This window comes from Neovison vison, chromosome 8 (genome assembly GCF_020171115.1).
Source record: "Neovison vison isolate M4711 chromosome 8, ASM_NN_V1, whole genome shotgun sequence".
NCBI classification, from domain to species: Eukaryota; Metazoa; Chordata; class Mammalia; order Carnivora; family Mustelidae; genus Neogale; species Neogale vison.
This window is the reverse complement of record NC_058098.1, coordinates 59,843,566-59,863,459: the sequence shown is the minus strand read 5'-3', so window position 1 is coordinate 59,863,459 and position 19,894 is coordinate 59,843,566. Positions and strand designations below refer to the sequence as shown.

The window sequence follows — 19,894 nt, the reverse complement described above, 5'->3', positions numbered from 1 at the left end:
CATCCTTAACACCTCACAGATGAATCTGGTTTCATAAGTGAGGGCACTCTTACATGTAATCAAATTCCTCTTCATTTCCTATTTCTCTGCCTCCTTTACCTGGAGGCTCAGTACAGTTTATTGAATATAGACACTTTGATGAATATCTGTTGGGCGAAAGTGTATCCTAAACCACGAGAGATTCCACAAATTCCTCCATGAAATAAGAGCATTGGCTCATGGGAGGCTCACATATATAAAGGTCATTTACTACCACTGACCCCGCCAAGCCAAAAAAAAAAAAAAAAAAATCTTTCCAGTGCAGTAAATGATGCCCCAGTGATTTGACCCTTATATTTGAGCTAGTGATGTGGTCACAACTCCAAGTAAGTTGCCTCTGGATTCCTGTGCTACATGACAAAGAAAACTCAGTTTTACAAAGATGCGTTTGTTCCTTTCTGATTCTCAAATTTCTCTTACCTCCAACTACGGTTATATTGTAGGTTTTGGTGACATGAAATAGTTTTCCATTATGAGGAATGAAATACACACAAGTGTAATATCCTTGATCTTCAAACTCTGCTTTCTTCAGTAAAACTGCGTTTTTATTGTTCTCTATCTCTTGACAGTTCTGTTTTATAAAAAAAAAGAAGAAGAAAAATCAAGTTAAAATATTTTAAGTAAAAGCAGTATCATATAACATTGATTCAAATTTTTAAAAGATTTTTATTAAAAAAGGGGAAACAGCATGAAAACTGGCAATTTCTGAGTCAATGTCCCAGTGCTTTGGGATTGCTTCTGTGGCAATGATGATCCATAGTCCCATATCTGTTATTATCATTGTTATTAATACATGCTGGGAAACAGAATATAGGGGGGTGCTGTAGCTGCTTCTGTCATTTTCTTTTCATCTCTCTCTTTTACACACAAAGATGGAAAGGGGAAAGAGAAAGGGAGAGGGAGACAGGAGGAAGGATGGAGGTAAAGGAGGAGAGAGAGAGAGAACGCGCGTGCATTACAACAAAAAGCCCCTGCTTGGATGTAAACATTTGTACAACTCTATTTAGTAACACTTTTAGTCTAAGTCCATATACTCAGGACTATCCGTCCTGGGGGTGGGAGCAGAATTACACGCATACCTGAGTACTTAGAAGACCACCCACCCCCTTGATGTCTTTCACCAGAAGTCAGAGGACTGATTAGAAATTTATCAAGAATATTCAAATCCATAGGCACACACAAACATGTCTCTCCATCACAAATCTCCACAGAGGTCACAAGAAGGAATGGTAAAATAGCCACCTTCTTCAATCTAGCCATCAGCCACCCATAGAAGAGGTTCTGAAGTGATCTAAGATCCAGATACGGAATATGGAAACTAAGCTGCTAACTTGACTATGCTATACCATTTCTGCAAACAGCAAACAAGGACAATGTACTGCCCACAGACCTCTCTTGAAGGTACCAAAGCTGGCAGCAACTGGGGCTAGACCCAGAGGGTGCTTAGCATGGGTCTGTGAAGCATTCACATGTGTTCTCACTTCAGTAAATTGTTTCTATGTATGTCAAACTTTTATGATCCCAAAGGCTTTTTAATAAGGCACTTTAAAATATCAAAGACTCTTCACTTTTATTTCCAATCATTTGTTTTCTGATTTAGCTTCCTTGCCCTCCTACCCTCAGGTAGGCCATGATCTGTAAAAAGGCTGAGAATACTGAACCCTGTTTTTAATCATCTAGCTAGAAATATCCTCAATACATCTATTTTCTAAATTTAAATATCCACATGTTGAGATTTCTTGAAACCTAGTACACTGAAACTCACAAATTTATATGTACTGTCAAATATTTGCACTTTTGACAGGAAATAGAGTCAAGTCAACTCAGGACTGACTCAGACATTTAGAAAACATTTGGCTAAGAGCTCTCCTTCAAAAATCTCTAGTAAACAGTGGTGAACCAAAATATGCGAACAAAGTTTTCTAGGAAATCATTTGTAGCTTCAACTCTCTGAAGGACTTATGTCTGGCTCATTCTCCCATAGAATTCTTTAAAATTTCTGTAACAGAGTTACATTTGTCCAGTTTGTTCTTCTAGAGAAATAATATAATTTGTGTTGGATGTCTGCATGTAGGTATGTTATGTATGTAACATTACATATGCGTATATAAGTTTATATATGATATATTTGTGAATGTATATATAATCTCCATAGTATTGTCTAAAAGAGCTCTTACAATTCAAGTAAAAGGTACACCAGCTGAAGAAAATAGATAATCCACAAAAGAAGTAATACTAAGGTGTAATAAATATACAAAAATGTTCAATTCATTATTAAGAAAAGAAATGGGGAAAAAACTACTAAAAATTACAGAAACTGTGCATGTCAAATTTCACAGTGCATGGTGGTGGTTGAAAAGGGGTTTTGAACTAGCTCCCCAGAGAGTTGTTTAATAATGTGGAGCAAAAGCCATAAATGTACTCATAGCCTTTGAGCCAATAATTCTACTTTAGGGATGAGATTGAAGAATAAAATCATACGTACACCCTAAGATTTGTGAGAATGATATTTATTTTAGCCTTGTAAATAATAGTGAAAAGTAGGAAACTAACAAATGCCCAATACCAGGGGAATAGTTAAACACAAGTGTAAGAAACAACAGAATCCCATGTTTGGAAGGATGTTTAAAGATGTAGGGGAATAGTTACTGTATAATTTTTAATGACTAGAGGAAAAATATAAGCCATTAAAAATACAATTTTTATTTTAAAAAGTATTTATAATTACCACTTTTAAAAAATAGGTGTTCTCACACACACACACACACACACACACACATCCCAAAGTCTCTGGCTGGTGGAATTCTGAGTGAGCTCTGCTCTCTTCACTGTGCATTTTTCCATCTTCCATTTTTATAAAAGGAACTCGTATGTTTAGAAAAAAAGTACATATACAATAGAATTTAAAACTTTAAATATATGTGGCAGAAGAAAATGAAAATCCATAAGCTAGCATTCTTAGAAATTTATCAAAAGAGAAGGAAAATGAAGGAGGGGCAAGGATGAGGAAGCTGTTCCCATTTACTGAACACATACCATGGGGCAGGAGCTCATCTGAGCAACCCTGTGGGGAGCACCTTGCTCAGATGGGCTGGCTGAGCTGTCGAGGGGCCAAGTAGCTTGTATGTGACAAGACAAGGATGTCCACAGCCAGGAGATTCTCATTTTGGATTTTTGTCTTTTTTTCCTCAAGTCTTAAGTTAAAATATTTTTTAAAAGATTTTATTTATTTATTTGACAGAGAGAGATCACAAGTAGGCAGAGAGGCAGGCAGAGAGAGAGAGGGAAGCAGGCTCCCCACTGAGCAGAGAGCCTGATGTGGAACTCGATCCCAGGACCCTGAGATCATGACCTGAGCCGAAGGCAGAGGCTTAACCCACTGAGCCACTCATGCGCCCCAAGTTAAAATATTTTTTAAAGACTTATTTGTTTAAGAGAGAGAGAGAGGGAGACCATGGTGGGGTTGGGCAAAGGGAAAGGAGAATCTCAAGAAGACTCTGGGTTGAGCCCGGAGCCTGGCGTTGGGCTCAATCTCATGACCTTGAGATCATGACTTGGGCTGAAATCAAGAGTCATACACTTAAACCACTGAGCCACCTAGTTGCCCCTTAAGTTAAAATATTTTAAAAGTGTTACCTTATACAGTGATGTTCTGTTGGCCAGTTTTTCATAGTGTGTATTTATACATTTGACTCGCAAAGATTTCTGAACTTCCACAGGTTTACTAAATAGTAGTTTTTCAGCAAAACATCTGTGTTTACTTTTTCCAATGACATTTAATTTCCATTCACGTGTATTATTTCTATGAAATAAAGGTTTAAAGATATTTTATGATTAGTACAGAGAACTTTGCAAATACGACCTTTTAGTAACCAATCCACCCACCTTATTTTCATATTAAGAGGCTCATTCACTGATGCCCAGACTCTGCTGTGTCCCATTTTGGTTCGGTGCAGCAAGAAATTTAACAATTGTCATGGGACAAGGCTAAAAGGCAGTGAAAGAGAAAAACCTGAGCAGTTCCACACACACAAACACACTCACCCTATGCAGAGCATATATTATGGGTGTCTGAACAGAAATGCCTAAAACTTCAATGATCTTTGGAGATGGACAAGTCCAAAGATTCTCAACTCAGAATGGGACAGTAGCAGTGGATTGATGAGGTCCACAAACAGACTCCTGAACTTGTTTTCTGGAAGTCTGTATAAATGCACTGGGTTTTATATTTCTCTGGGTGGTTTCTTCCAATCCTCTTCTCTTACTGTTGATTAAAGCCAAGTCTGGAGTGACTGCATAGCTATATTAGCATTCTACTAAGTAAACATTAGTTTGAGTAGATTTCATTGATGTTCCTTCTGATTAGAAATTAGTAATCTGGAAGATGAAACAACTTTAACACAGTTTTTAAAAAGGAACTTCTTCTTTTTTTTTTTCCAATTTATTTATGTTCAGAAAAACAGTATTCATTATTTTTTCACCACACCCAGGGCTCCATGCAAGCTGTGCCCTCTATAATACCCACCACCTGGTACCCCAACCTCCCACCCCCCCGCCACTTCAAACCCCTCAGATTGTTTTTCAGAGTCCATAGTCTCCAAGATGGGATAGGGAGGGAGACAAACCATAAGTGACTCTTAATCTCACGAAACAAACTGTGGGTTGCTGGGGGGAGGGGGGTTGGGAGAAGGGGGGTAGGGTTATGGACATTGGGGAGGGTATGTGCTTTTGGGTAAATTGGAAGGGGAGATGAACCATAAAAAGGAACTTCTAAACAAGGAAATGTTTGCAACCTGAAGTTTGTTGAAACTGCATATATGACATATAGATGCCCATACTAAATACAACAGACATGTGTTAAGTTGTCCTCTGTGCCTTCTGTACCTACCACAGGGCCTTGCAGTCCCCCTCTAGGTCTACAGGAGCTTGGAAGGAAGACTAGCACTCACTGAGCGCTCGGCACTGTACTGTGCATGTGCAAAGGGGATGATGATTTCTCTTATGTGAAATAAGAAAGCTAAACTTCACTTAAAGCTGAGTACCTGACCCAAGTTCCCACACCAGTCAGCAGCAAGGTCAGGATGCAACACAATTCAGTTTGGCACTAAAGGCCAGGCCTGCACTGCCCAATACTATGCTCTCACAGTTAAGGTGGGTCTGGCCCTTCCCTTGGGTGTGCATTCATACAAGAGTGGTCAGGGCTGGGCAGGAAGCGATGAGTGCACTGACAAGCTGTCCTAAAAGTTAAAAGCAGTTGTCAAAGGCCATGGAATATAATAGAGCTACCCGGCCCTTGGAAAGGATTCAGAATCCCATTGACATTATCTTCTTCTCAAATGTGTCTAATGTTTTCCCAATTTCAGTCCTGCTGAGCTGGACAGAGATGTATTTCTAAATCTTTCTGTCCTGCTGCTTCTGAGGAAGAGAGTATATGCATATTTCCAACTTGTTGGGCCATATTGTTCTCTACCTCTGCAGTCCCCAATTCCTAACACCCAGTAAGTACTGACTGGCAGAATGCCTCCATGTCCCAGCCACTGCACTGGAAATGAGGAAACAAGGGGACACCGACCGTCCTTGCTCAGGGAGCTTGAAGGCCAGTGTGACGCTGAGGCCAACTGCCCCAAAGCTGTAACCATTCCTGTTACCTTACAAGGCCATCCATTCCTGGTCACAGGAGCCACTCCTGACACACAAGAGGGGATTTGTAAAGCTCTAGCATTCTTGGGAGGCCCCTTACTAAGCCAATCTAGAACATGATTGTGAGACTTCTGCATGTGCTTTTCTCTCTATCTTCATGCCCTTCCCTCAAGCATCAAAAACCCCCTCTCTCCTGCATTCCCTCCCTTCTTGGTGGATTTCCTTCTTAAATTTGATCTGACTTCACAATTCACATATCAGTCTTCAGGGACCTTTGATTATTAGCTGAAGATTCCCAAAAAACAAAAGGATTATGGTTCTAATGGAGGGATTCCAGGGTTGGAATCTGGTCTTCGACAGATTCCATGTGAAATTAGAAAGACTTACTCACCTAAATCTGTGCACACATGCACACATGTGCACACACACACACACACACACACACACACACACAGGTGTCCCAAATTTAAAGAAATCCCCATCTTCAATGCCCCTATGCATCCAAAACAACCTGAGTAGGTTCCCATTGATTTTCTCTTTTTCTTTCTTTTTTAAAAAGCTTTATGTATTTATTTAAGAGAGAAAGTGACCACAAGCTAGGGGAGAGGGCAAATCAGACTCCCTGCTGCAGGGAGCCTGATGCAGGGCTCAATCCCAGGACCCCAAGATCATGACTGGAGCCAAAGGCAGATGCTCAGCTCAACAGACTCAGCCACCTGCATGTTGAACCCCCCCGCCCCCCACCCATTGATTTTCAAAACCACTGTCAAGGTTCTCCTCAGTCCATCACTTTAGTCTCACATTATTGCTCAGCCTCCAACATCTTTCAAAGTTCATCACCACAGCCACTAAGCCACCTTGCTTTTCCTGCCCTGTCAGATCATCTTCCTAGATCTCCACACTTCTCCGACAGCCTGTTTCTAGTTGACGCTTCCACTTTGCCTTCCTAACCCAGGCTATGTTCTTCACCCTCCCTATCAGAGAGACAGTTAATGGTTTTTGTCCCTATCTGTCTCCAAGCGTCCTCTGTGGATAACTGGCTCTTCTTCCCCTCAATGCGTTCTTCCTGCCCTGTCCGGGGTACTTCTTCCATTTAAATCATGCCTTTATTTGATCAAGCTTATGGAGATTTTTTTTAACCCCATTTGTGAGTATTCATTCTACCTTAGTGCAAAAACACCTAGCTGTGACCTACTTCTAGAATCTTCCCTCTTCAGGGAACACGTAAAATTTATAACAGGTCAAAACAAACAACAGAAAAAGAGTTCTGAATTTCTTTCTGACTCCTGGGGGTTCCTATGTATAGAAACAAACCTAAATGACCTCATTTTGTGCAAAACCATGCAAGTGATAACAAGGTTTCACCAGGATGCCTCACTCTGCTCCCAACACCACCGTTGATAATGATCGGGACCCACCCCAGAAATCTCCTACACCCAAGAGCACACCACCACCACTCCCTCAGTTGGCCCTGAGCTCTCTTTCACCAGATCAGATCTCAGATCTTAGTCTCAGATCTCTATAATCAAGACCAATAATCCATCAACAGAACATTGCTTGCCCCAGTTGCTCCTTCCCAGCCTACCAAAGAAAGTATAGAGAAAACCTAATTCAGTGATAGTCACTGAAATATTCAGTTGGTTTTTCTAATTTCATAGAACTGATTATTCCTGGACTCTTGATTATGAGCGTCCTGGCATAGACTACAGGGGTCTGTCCCATGAAGGTCATGAAAAGCCTTTTCTGTGCTCTTCTTTCTCTCTGCCCCTGGCTAGAGGTCTGTGATGGGCTGTAAGGCTCACACATCCTTCACTCACACTACCACTGGATACCCAACAAACCCTGTAAAACTGGCTTGAGATGAGTCTACACCCCTTCTGACCCCGAGCCCGAGGACACCACCTGGGAAGCTGACGTTGCCCCCCCTCACCACATGGTCATTAAGGAGTCTTCACTGATCCCATCTGACCAGTGACTCTACACCATAGGAGCAGCTGAATTTTAAAATGAATTTCATTTGGCACCCACTTATCTTTGGTAAGAATCCCCTAAAAGAAATATTCAGGTCCTCTTTCACTAAGATCACTAAGCAGATAAACACAAGGGCAAATATTTAATTTGATTTTTCCATAACAAAGTATTTATTGCATGGTGTAGGAAGGGCAGGGGAGAGTAAATGCACGGATTATCCTCTCGGATTGTTGTATATCTGATTTGCTGAGCTAAGTCCAAGAGTGCGATGAACAATGCTGACACAAAGAGAAGCTATACTCACCCCATATGGAAAAAGTAAGATCCACTGTCCTCCAGTTCCACTGGCCAAAACTCCAAAACATGATCATACAGAGAAATTCTGGGAAAACTGCTTGAGTTTAGCTCAATGCGCCCATGGGATCCACTACTCTTGTACCATCTTACGGCAGCTGTTTCATTCTTGGGCTCAGGTGCTAATGAGCAATATTTCAGATAGAAAGGCTCCCCTCTGACTGCGGTGATGTTAAAACGTAAAGTACAGGTTTCTTCATAAAATTAGCAAAGTAGAAGGAAAAAAAATGAGAATAACAAAGGTGAATGTTTTTCTTTCCTAATGGATGAGCCAAATAAGCCAGGAGAGTAAGAAAGTCCTGAGCAACCCCAATATCTCAGTCTTGTGAGTTCTCATTTTTGGGTCAATCTTTCCAACACTAGGACACTCTCAGGGCATAAATGAAGACAAAATTTCCAACAACTTTTTTCAAACAGGGCATCACCAAAACCTAACTTACCAGAGCAAGAAGACAGATGAATGCAGTGAAAGCTTTTCAAAGAAAATGTTATACATGACAGCTTCCTCCTAAGGAAAGCCACAGAGGTCACAGTGTTGCCACACCCACCCCCCCAAAAATGTCGCTAGCTGGGACATCTCCACGGAAATCAAAACAAACGTAGAGGCCTCAGAGTTCCTCACCTGGCTCACCAGAAGTGTACCTTTAATCAGTTTACCTGACCATTCCCTGGGCAACCCAGGGGATGGTTAAGGGGCTCCTGTGTAGCTCAGAGTGTGTATGAGCCCATTATCTCTCCAAGTTACCACATGAATCATCAAGAAGTGATTAATACAGTATCACTCCCAGTCTAGGTATCTGTTAATCCCCTCCTTCAGTGCTCTTGCAAGCTTTCCCTCTCCCTCCCTCCCTCTTTCTCAATCAACCCAGGTACTCTGGCAGGTTATCTGATCCTTTCAGCTAAGAGAGTCATCATTCCCCTTGTTTTGAACTTCCGATAGTTCAAAGTTAGCCCTCATGGACCCTTTCCATATCCTGTTATCCAGTGGCTCCAGCGTGTCTTTTTATTGGATTCAAGTATAAATAACATCCAGTGTTATTAGTTTCAGGTGTACAACAAACATATTGATTCAACAATTCTATACATTACTTGGTGTTAACCATCATTCAATGTCGTCATCCTTTATCACATACAATGTTATTACAAAATTATTGTTTATACTGCCTATGCTATAATTTTCATCCCCATGATTTATTTATTTTATTATAATAACTGGAAGATTTACTTCTTAATCTCCTTTATGTATTTTACTCTCCCATGCCTCCCTTCTGGCAACCACCAATTGGTTCTCTGTATTTTAAAGAGTCTGCATTTGCTCATTGGTTTATTCATTTATTTTTTAGATTCCACATATAAGCAAAATTATATGCTATTTGTCTTTCTCTTTCTGACTTATTTCAGTTAACATAATACACTTTAGGTCCATCCATGTTGTCCCAAATGGCAAGATCTTACTCTTTTTTGTGGTTGAGTAATATTTTAGTGTGTGTGTGTGTGTGTGAGTGTGTGTGTGTGTGTGTGTGTGTGTGTATATATATATATATATATATATATATATATATCTCCACCACTGTCTTCATCCATTCATCTATCAATGGATAGATGGCCAACACTGCAGTCAACATAGGGATGCATGTATCTTTTCAAATTAGTGTGTTTCCTTTAGGTAAATACTCAGAAGTGAAATTACTGAATTGTATGGTCTATTTGTAATTTTTTGAGGAACCTCCATAGAGTTTTCTGCAGTGGCTGCATCAATTTACTTTCCCACCTACTGTGCCCTTTAGCTGAATTTTGAGAACGAGAATCCTTAAATTAAGTAGAGCATTTCTCTGAGGGCATGGAGAATATGCCTCCTCTCCAGTTAGGGTCTATTTCTCAAAGCAACGGTCTAGTTTTAACTCGATGTTGTTAACCACAATGTCAAGAGGAAGTGGCTCAAATGGTAGAAGCATTCTTTGAAAACATGGATGTCAAATTTACCTCAAAGTACAAGTGTTAATGTATACCGATCTTGAGTTTGGTGGTTGTTATAGAAACTCCATCTTACATTTCACTACTTCAACACAGAAGGTGTGATACATGTGTAAGTGTTGGTGTTAGTTTTAATTGACATCCAAAAGGATGGCAAGTCAAAACCAATTTCACTTATTTTCCTGTTTCAGGGATGTGATATACATAAAACAAAGGACACAGATCCTACAGTCTATACTCATCATGTCTCCGATAGACATCCATGTTGCTGCATGAAGCACTGATTTGTGCTTTCCTCATAGGTAGTACATCCAGTCGTGTTCATATTTGACAATTTATCCATTCTATGGGTGTTGAACATATGGGTTATTTCTAGGTTTTGGTCACACTTAAAAAAACCCAAATACTTCTATAGCCACCTGTGCTTGTGTTGTGATAGACACATCCACCATTTCTTTGAGGGAGGATCTATCATTTGCAGAAACCTAACCTGGCTTACATATTCTCCAGGGGTAGATGTTGGAGATTAAAAGTTCATGCTCCCCTAGCAGCTAACAGCTTCCACTACCTAATCTTTAGCTTCACATTGTAGGCTTTGTAGATTAGAAATGGTTATTGGTTGAAAAAAAAAATGAATGGAGTTCAAAGTGTATGGACTGTCCAGAGCAGTTCCTCCCATTCCTATATGAACAGAGAGTAAGAATCCAACAGGTCAACAACCTAGACACTGTGGAAGGATGGGTACGTTTGGAAATGTCTAGAGTTTGAACAATACATGGGATATTGTCATTCAACTTCTACTAGGTTAAATTAATCCTCATGTGGAATATTGTCATATTTGTCCAGAGTCAACCCTTTATGAGAGATGCTCTTCAGACACCTAAAAGGACAAAGAGCTGGGACCTTAGTAGCCTTATAGAATTGGCTATGTGACTATTTTTGAACCTGAAACATGTGTCATCGTAACTTGGGAGCAAGGTTATTAGTGCATGTCTATGGAACAAGGTACCCATGGTGCACATTTTCTTGCATCTTGCTTTTTCACTCTGCAGTTCGTAACAGATTAGTCATCTGGCATCAAGAGGAGCACATCTACCTCCTTCCTCTTACATCTGGGTAGTATTGCATTATCTGGATCTCAACAAAAATGGACCCACTTAAGTAAATATGGGACTGGAATTATTTGAAAGTATCAATAACTTAAATTCCCTATCTCTTCAGCAATAATTCTCAAAGTAGGGGATATGGGCTCATGTGTTACCCCCTCCTAGATAACAGAACAAGTCAAATCAGTATTTGTGTTCCCACCTAGTCCTCCAAAGCATAAGGAGAACCGTGCTAATCAGTCATGAATCTCTTCCCCAAAGAATTCTGATGAACCCACAGAATCCTTCTTGATAAAAGTCTCCAAGCCATCACTGCTAATCAATTTTTTTTAATATTTTATTTATTCGACAGAGAGAAATCACAAGTAGGCAGAGAGGCAGGCAGAGAGAGAGAGATTGGAGGAAGCAGGCTCCCTGAGGCGCAGAGAGCCCGACGCAGGGCTCAATCCCAGGACCCTGGGATCACGACCTGAGCCGAAAGCAGAGGCTACTGCTAATCAGTTTTAACTTGTACCTGCCACCTGATATAAATCCTACCTGCTTTTCCCAGTCTATGCAGTCTTTCTTATGTACTCTTTCTAACTGGAATATTTACCACTCACTGTCTTCACGACCTAAATAATGAGATGAATCTTGGCCTTCATGTTGGAAGAAAAAGAATGTGTGTAAAAATTTCTAAAAATCAATAATAAATATGGCTGTGAACTCTTCAGTTTTAAATAACATAAAGCAGATTTTCATCTCAGACCAAAGTAATTCGTTTCCAGATACAATCCTACTCTCTCTGCATAAACCCAGAGAACTAAATCTTTTCCTTTTCATTAAACCCATAGGATTATTTACTTGATTTCATTCCTATGAACCTTTTGTTCTCTATGCCAGGGACATCAAAGGGTTGACAACTTTCACAGTAAAATCTAAAACCACTAATTTTAATAAATTCAGCATCCTCAAAAGCCACCTCCACATACAGAAGTGAAACCTTGATATTCCCTCTAGACTACGCATTAAGTATGCTTATGAATGATTATGCTTACTTACCTGAGGTGCTTGTAAACATAAACATCAGAAATGTCAAGAGTAGTTCTATACGATGCATCTTGAGGATTCTGCTTCTAGTGGTTTCTCTGGAAAACAGAATAAGATAGGTTCAGCCAAAATTTGCAAACAAACATACACCAGTCTCATGAAGGAGATTTTTAAAAATCTGGCACACAGACTTTTTTAAAAATCAGTGAAGTAAGTTTTCTTATCTCTTTATATACTCACCAAGTATTCTCAGAACTTTCAGCCACGGAGAATTCATAAAATTTCAAGGTAATGAACTTCAGCATCCAGAAAAAAATTCCTATGTGTGCAATTTTCTAATACAAGTGAGTCTGCTGTATTTGAGCCTGGTCTACTAAACCTTACCTCGAAGGTCAAAGGTGAGAACAAAAATATTTCCAGAAAATCTACTGCTCTATGAATAGACAGTCTGCGGTATACTGAGATATGTATGGCAGGTCTGCCCATGTACAGATGTGTGTGTCTGTGTGTGTGTCCTTTTTTCTCTCATCATACCAAAATGCTCATCATAATCTTCATCTGTGGCTTGAATTTTTTTTTAACAAATTTATTTATTTATTTATTTATTTGTCAGAGAGACAGAGAAGGAGAGCACAAGCAGGCAGAGTGGCGGGCAGAGGCAGAGAGAGAAGTGGGCTCCCTGCTGAGCAAGGAGCCCAATGCAGTACTCGATCCCAGGATCCTGGGATCATGACCTGAGCCATAGGCAGTGGCTCAACCGACAGAGTCACCCAGGTGTCACTTGTGGCTTCGGTTTTTAAATATCCAACTCCCTTCTTCAGAACTAAGTTCTTTATAAGTTAGGAACTGAGTCTATTTTGTTCATTACTATATCACCAGAGTCCAGAACAATGCCTAGCACAGAATAAGCATTAATACTTGTTACACAGGAATAGGTGTATGGGTGTGTGTTTATTTGAGGGAAGTGGGGAGACAAAACAGGAGTTTCCTATACTCCAAATGCCTAATCTCCATGAACTCAAATATGTGTTGAATTTCAATCCTACTCAATCAATCTTTTATCCTATGAATTACAGATTTAGAGAGTAGAACGGAGGAAGGGGGCATTGGGTCTCTGACACTAGTGTGAATATTGCATAAGCAATCCCATGATCCTTGCACAGTACACACCAAACTCCACTGGGTGGACAGAAGAGCTTGCTTCCTGAGGCACACAAACCTGGGTCAGCATTCCAGCTTGAGCCTTGACTACTGGTGTAACCTTAGACAAGTTACTTAAAGTCTCAGATCTTATCTACTCATTACCAAAATGGAGATGAGGAAGAAGGTCTATCACCAAAATTATTGGTCCTATCTTCTCATTACCAAATGTAATAAAATCTACCCTATCTGCTCACTACCAAAATGGAGATGAGGAAGAAGGCCTATCATCAAAATTATTGAGTCATTAGATGAGCTAAGTAACAAAAAGCTTTCTGGATGCCTGGTAACCCCTCAGTCCCAGATAATTCTGTTACCAACTGCCACTCACCTCCCATATTTAAAAAAGAAGGAGGAGGAGGGGAGGATGGGGGGGAAGACTGTTAATCCCCAATTCCTGGATGAAGTTTAGTGGCTAAGGGGTCAAATTATTTACATCAGAACAGTGCCAATATCAGTAAACTTAATGTAACTGTAAACCTAAGTAAACTTAAACTAAATCTTAATGAATAACAAAGCATCTGCTGTAACTTCCAAGAAATATCAATTAAGTAAAGACAAAGAGTTAACTACATATGGAAAGCACCCACACACACATACACACATTTATTATTAACTATCCATTCTCTTACCTCAGATAGAAAGAAAAGTATTATTTCCTCTGGTTAAGGTTGACACAGCCTTGTAAAGGGCACTGCTGTTTTCTTCTTGGTTTGGGTTTCTGTTAATTTTTAAGGTCTGCTGAGAGAGAAAGTTTCTATGAAATAATTCAGTATTCTGATGAGTTACCTCTGAGTTTCAATATGAAATATGTTATGATCCCAAATTAGCTGATATTGGCACTGTTCTGTGTGTGTAGATACATAAATTTTAATGTACTTACTATAGATTTAAAAGATCAAGATATTAAAAAATAGAACTCATTTCCAAAAGAAAAGCTGTTCTAAGAAATGTCATAGATATCCTACTATTAATTAGACATACATAGAAGAATATAAATATTAAATTTCTTGCATGAAGGAATTTGGGGGGGTTAGTATTGTGTTTTACATTGATTTTTTTTTGCCTTTCCATAATTTTTAAATTTTTTTCTTTCTCTTTCTTTTTAAAAAATTGTTTTTGATTTCTAAAGTAGTATAATGCCCAATATAGGACATTATAAAATGAAGATTGAAAAGAAGAAAATGATATCAATATGCATAATACTTTAACATGCTTCATTGTACTTTTTCTGCATGATTTTCAAATAATTAAGATGTTAAAAAATGTTCATATCCTGCATTTTCTACTTAATCAATGATCACTTTGCTGTGTCACAAAAATCTCTTTGTTAATATCATTCTTAATTGCTACATATATCCCTCAGTATGTGTCTATTATAATTTATAAGGTATATTTTATTACAAAATAACCCCTATGACTATCTTTTTGTGTTAGGCGGTACAGATGAGGTTTGGGAGCACAGTCTCTGGCACCAGACTAGCTGGATTTGAATCCTTATCCTATTCTTTCCCAGCTGAATAACTTTGGACAAATCACTTATCCTCCCTGCTCTTCAGTTTCTTTATCCAGGAAAGAGAATAACAATACCTCCTCCCGGAAGTGATGTGAAGGTTTCATGAATTACTAGCGCAAAGTATCCATGTGTCATAAATATCACTTCAATGTTAGTTACTTATCTACCTTTGTAATTATTTTCTTGGTGTTATGACAATGGCAATACAGTTTATAGGACAGAGAATACATTTTAAACATGATAAACACTTACTACCAAACTGCATTCCAGAAATGTAATAATTCATACTCCTCAGTTGTGGAAGATAATATACATCTACCACACCCAAATAAGCATTGGGTGTTCTCATTCTTTAAATGTAATTCACTCTTCAAATTGGTAATGATGTCTCATGGTTTTCTTAGACCTGCATTCTGCTGATATAAATATGGGAGAATATTAAGCATATAGTGTTTAGCTATTTTATTCCTGTGTGTATGAACTATCTTTTTATGACTTTGGTCCAGTTCTTAGATGTTTTAGTGTTTTGTTTTGTTTGTTTTAATTTGTTGAGTTTACTTTCAAATTCTTCCTTTTCTGTTTTCACATTTGGGAGACTTTACATTTACAAAGTCAAGCCCACCATGATTTCCTTTTTGACTTTTCTATTACTTTTCTATTGTTGAACATTCCTTTCCCCTCAGTGGTCAGATGCATACTCAAGGTATACTTTCTTCATTTTTATGGCTTAGGGATTTTTTGTTTGTTTGTTTTTTGTTTTTTTTTTTACATTAGAACTGTTTTACCCATTAACAATTTTCTTATTTGGTATGAAGCTAGGTCTAACTCAACTTGTTTTCCTCAAAGAGCTACTAATTCCTTCTCTCTAATTAATTAAAGAGTCCTGCCATTCCTTTACAGTGTGCTGACAGTATAGTTAATCATGTATGGGTTGTCTGCAAGCGCTCTACGGAGATCTAACAGCATGACAGCTTGGGAGCAAATATGTGCACTGTGCATGCGTGTGTGTGCAAACACGTGTGCATGCCCAAGCATGCGTGCGCACACCACTCTCTCCTCTTCCTCTGCGCTTTGTTTTTCCATTCATAGCACTTGTCCCCAACTGACATACTTTATGTTTGTTTATTATTTGCTAAATTGATGAATGCATTCAATTCATCAAGTATAAACAGTTTGGTGTCTTAGGTGATCATTTGATCCTCTGTAACATCTGCCTAATCTTACCTTTGAAATACTTCTAATATCATGACATCTCAGAAAATACATGTAACAACTGATATGAAGGCTAGGGCACTCATCGCCCCCTGGAACTTAAATAACAATAACAACCACCACCACCACCACCACCACAGCATGTTGGTCCCCAGCCAGACAGCTGAGGTACAGTCTAAGCATCCTGACTGATAAAACTCCTCCAGGTGATTCTAATATGCAACCATGGTAGACACTAATCTAGGGGACTTATTTGTATACCTAAAAGTCAATTTAATATATCAGAAGTATATATTTTTAACAATAAGTTACTATTTAAGACATATTGAGTGTGTGTGTGTGTGTGTGTATATATATATATATATATATATATATAACACATCCACTCAATATTTAAAACTATACTGATGTATATACATATCTGCATGTATACATATATATACACAGCCCCTACATATGATGGTTCTACTTAGGTTTTTTTGATTGTGTGATGGTGCAAAAGAGATACACATTCAGTGGAAACCATACTTGGATTTTGAATTTGGATTTTTTTCCCAGGCTAGTGATATGCTCTATGATCCCCATCAGCTGCAACTCCTAGTCCCCATGGGGATTATGAGGGTGAACAAGAGATACACTTAAAACCACTCTGTACCCAAGCAACCATTCTGTATCTCCCTTTCAGTGTACTATTCCACCAATTAAACAAGCTATTCAATTATTATTGACGCCTTATTATGAATTAGGTGTCGTGTTAGAGGCTTTTGCCCAACTGTAGGCTGATGGAAGTGTTTGGAGCACCTTCAAGGTAAACTGGTCTAAGTGTGTTGTTCAGGAGGTTTTATGTATTAAATGTATGTTCCAGTGACAGGCTATTCCCAGCTTCGGCGGGGTTTTTCAGAACTACCATCAGAAGTGGAGGAAGATCTGTACACATAACGGCACTCGTTCTTAAACGATCTTGTTTTTTTAGAAGCCCTGCCCCGAGGCTGGGGCGCCTCTTGCCCCTTCCCTGGCGGGCTGGAGGAAGAGGGCAGTGGGAAGGGGATGCGGCTGGCGGCGGGGCGCGGCTCCTTACCTTCAGAGCCGAGTTCCGCGAGGCCCCGGCGGGGGCGGCCGTCCCTCCTGCACTCTGGTCGCGACGGCGGAGGCAGGGTTTCCAGAAGCAGGTGAGAAAGTGCGGTGCGCTGCCTCCCTAGCCACTGGGACTGGGAAACAGGAAAGGAACGAGAGGGGTGTGATTAAAGTGTGATCACAAGTGTGATTAAAGATGTAAGGCAACTAGAGAAGGTTGGCGAAAGAAAGGGAAAAAAGAAAAAAAAGAAGAAGAAGAAAAAAAAAAAAGGAACAGAGAGTAAGCGGAAAGAAAAGGCGTCTGGCAGCCGCGGAGGCTGTGGTGGGACGCAGCTCCGTGTCCGCAGTGCTAGGTGGGGCGCTGTTCTATCCCGCCGAGTGTCCGGGTCAGGGATGCTCCAATCAGAGATGCTCCTCGTCGGGGATTCCTCCCAGTGAGGGTCGGGGCTGGGAATCCTCCCAGTTCGCGGTTTTCCTAGGTGGGGCGGGGGGTACGCCCGGTTCCGGATGCTTTGGTTCTGGGGTGCTCCTAGTCTGGGGCGCCCCTTGGAGCGTACCGGGTATATGGACTCCACTGGGCGCCCCGCCTCTGAGTTCCGGGAGCCGCTTGATCGCGGGCGCTACTGCACGAAGCCGGAAAATCCCACGCCTCGCCCTTGCGCCGAGATCTGCTGTGGTCCCAGCAGCGCGCAGCGAGTTTCGGGAGCTCCCGGGCGGTGGGCGGTGTCCACGGGACCTGTAAAGCCCCGGGACGCTCGGTGCTGCTCCTTGCGCACCCTACAGGCCGCCGAGAGATTTGCACCAGAGTCAGGTTGGGGAGGAAACAGCCTTCACTGGGCAGAGGGGCACCACCTGTGGTTAAGGGGAAGGAGGCCAAGAAAGAGGCCCCCAAACACAGGAAGGCTCCCTGGGGTCATCCAAAGTGAGGAGGAGACCATTCTCTGAGGCACTCAAGTCTCAGATCTGTGCTGAGGACTTCTGTTTAGGCTTGGGGGGCGGGGGTATCTCTTTCAGGAAGTCATAGAGAGGGAGCAGACGTGTTCAATTGAGATTTTTTAACTGTTTAGAAGAAAAGAAGGCAAAAAGAGAACACGTGTTTCAAAGTTTTTAGATTGGTCTGTAGTAGGATCTTTCCAACAAAACCGAAGAATGGCTGACAATGAGAGGGTTTAATGAGATAGTGATTTTCATCCCTTTTCTTCAGTCAAAATAGTTCATCACAAAATAAAAGAGAAAGATCATACAATTATCCCAATAATGCAATAAGAACAAGCATCTGACAAAATTCAACAGCTTTTCCTTCATTAACAACACTTAGAATACTGAAAACCAAAAGGAACATTCCTAATCTGATAAAGCAGAGAACAAGATAACGATGTCTTTTTGTGAAAAGTAAAGAAATAAAAATAGAAGGCACACGGATTGTAAAGGAAAAGATAAAACTACTCTTTCTGATAGACGGCATAATTTTATGTAGCTCGCCCTTCGAAATATACTAAAAAGCTGCTGGAAGTCATAAATGAGTTTAGCAAGATCGTGGAATAAAAATTCAATATACAAAAATCAATTATAGTTCTATATGCTGGTAATGGAAATTTGAAAAATGAAATTTGTTAAAAATACCATTTACAATACCATAAAAAATCAAATATCAAAGTATAACTCTCATAAATGTGTACAAAATGTCTACCATGAAATCAACAAAATACTGCTAAGAGACATGAAAGACATAAAAATGGAGGGATATACCATGGATTGGAAGATTCATTGTTAAGATATTTATTCTGCACAAACTGTGGAGTTCATAGAGTCTATACATAAGACTTTAGGTTATAGAGTCTGTATATTTCATGCAATCCAAATCCTGGGAGGAATTTTCAAAGGAATTGAGAAACTGGCTTTAAATATACATGAAAACGCAAATGATCTGGAACAATCAGAACAATGTTGGGCATAAAGAACAAAGTTAGAGAACTTACTCTGACTTGAAGATTTACAATAAGGAAATACTAATCTTGGCAGTGTGATATTTGCATGAGCATATAAATGAAAAATAATAGAAAGTAGAATAATAGACCCACACATATACAGCCTAATGATTTTTGACAGAGCACCATGTCAGTTCAAGAGAAAGAAAAGTCTTCCACAAGTGTTGCTGAAACAATTGGGCATCTCTATAGGGGAAAAAAAAAAAAATGAACGTTGACCCTTACCTCATTCTGTATGCGAATATCAACTCACAGTGGACCATAGACTTAAATAGAAAAGCTGGAAACTGGAATATTTCATAAAGATACATGAAGAAATATCTCCAGACCTCAAGGTTAAACCAAACAAACAAACAAAACAACACTTAGCTAAGACACAGAAAACACTAACCATATAAGAAAAATTGACCAATTGTGGGGCACATGGATGGCTCAGTCATTAGGCATCTGCCTTCAGCCCAGGTCATGATCCTGAGATGGAGCCCCACATCAGGCTTCCCGCTCAGTGTGAAGCCTGCTTCTCCCTCTCCCACTCCCCTTGCTTGTATTCCCTCTCTTGCTGTCCCTGTCTCTGTCAAAGAAATAAATAAAATCTTTTAAAAAAGACCAATTGATTGTTACCAAATTAAAAATGTCTGCTAATCACTATGCAGCCATCAAAAGAAACGAAATCTTGCCATTTGCAACAACATGGATGGAACTAGAGCGTATCATGCTTAGCGAAATAAGTCAAGCGGAGAAAGACAAATATCATATGATCTCCCTGATATGAGGAAGTGGTGATGCAACAT

The 19,894-nt window shown here is 39.9% G+C and overlaps 1 protein-coding gene across 2 annotated transcripts in view; it reads right to left on the bottom strand.

Moving 5' to 3' along the window:
• Positions 1-19,573, bottom strand: part of IL18R1 (interleukin 18 receptor 1) — a 35,448-nt gene extending 15,875 nt beyond the window's left edge. The window contains exons 1-6 of one of the 2 annotated variants that reach the window (XM_044263760.1): positions 17,120-19,573; positions 13,946-14,054; positions 12,126-12,211; positions 7,955-8,198; positions 3,676-3,841; positions 460-610 (exon numbers count right to left, since the gene is read on the bottom strand). In XM_044263760.1, coding sequence (XP_044119695.1) covers positions 460-610; positions 3,676-3,841; positions 7,955-8,198; positions 12,126-12,183 — 619 coding nt within the window. In that variant the 5' untranslated portion in view covers positions 12,184-12,211; positions 13,946-14,054; positions 17,120-19,573. The remainder of the gene's footprint in view (positions 1-459; positions 611-3,675; positions 3,842-7,954; positions 8,199-12,125; positions 12,212-13,945; positions 14,055-17,119) is intronic. The other variant, XM_044263758.1, reaches the window with a different exon arrangement.
• Between the last annotated feature and the right edge of the window lie 321 nt (positions 19,574-19,894).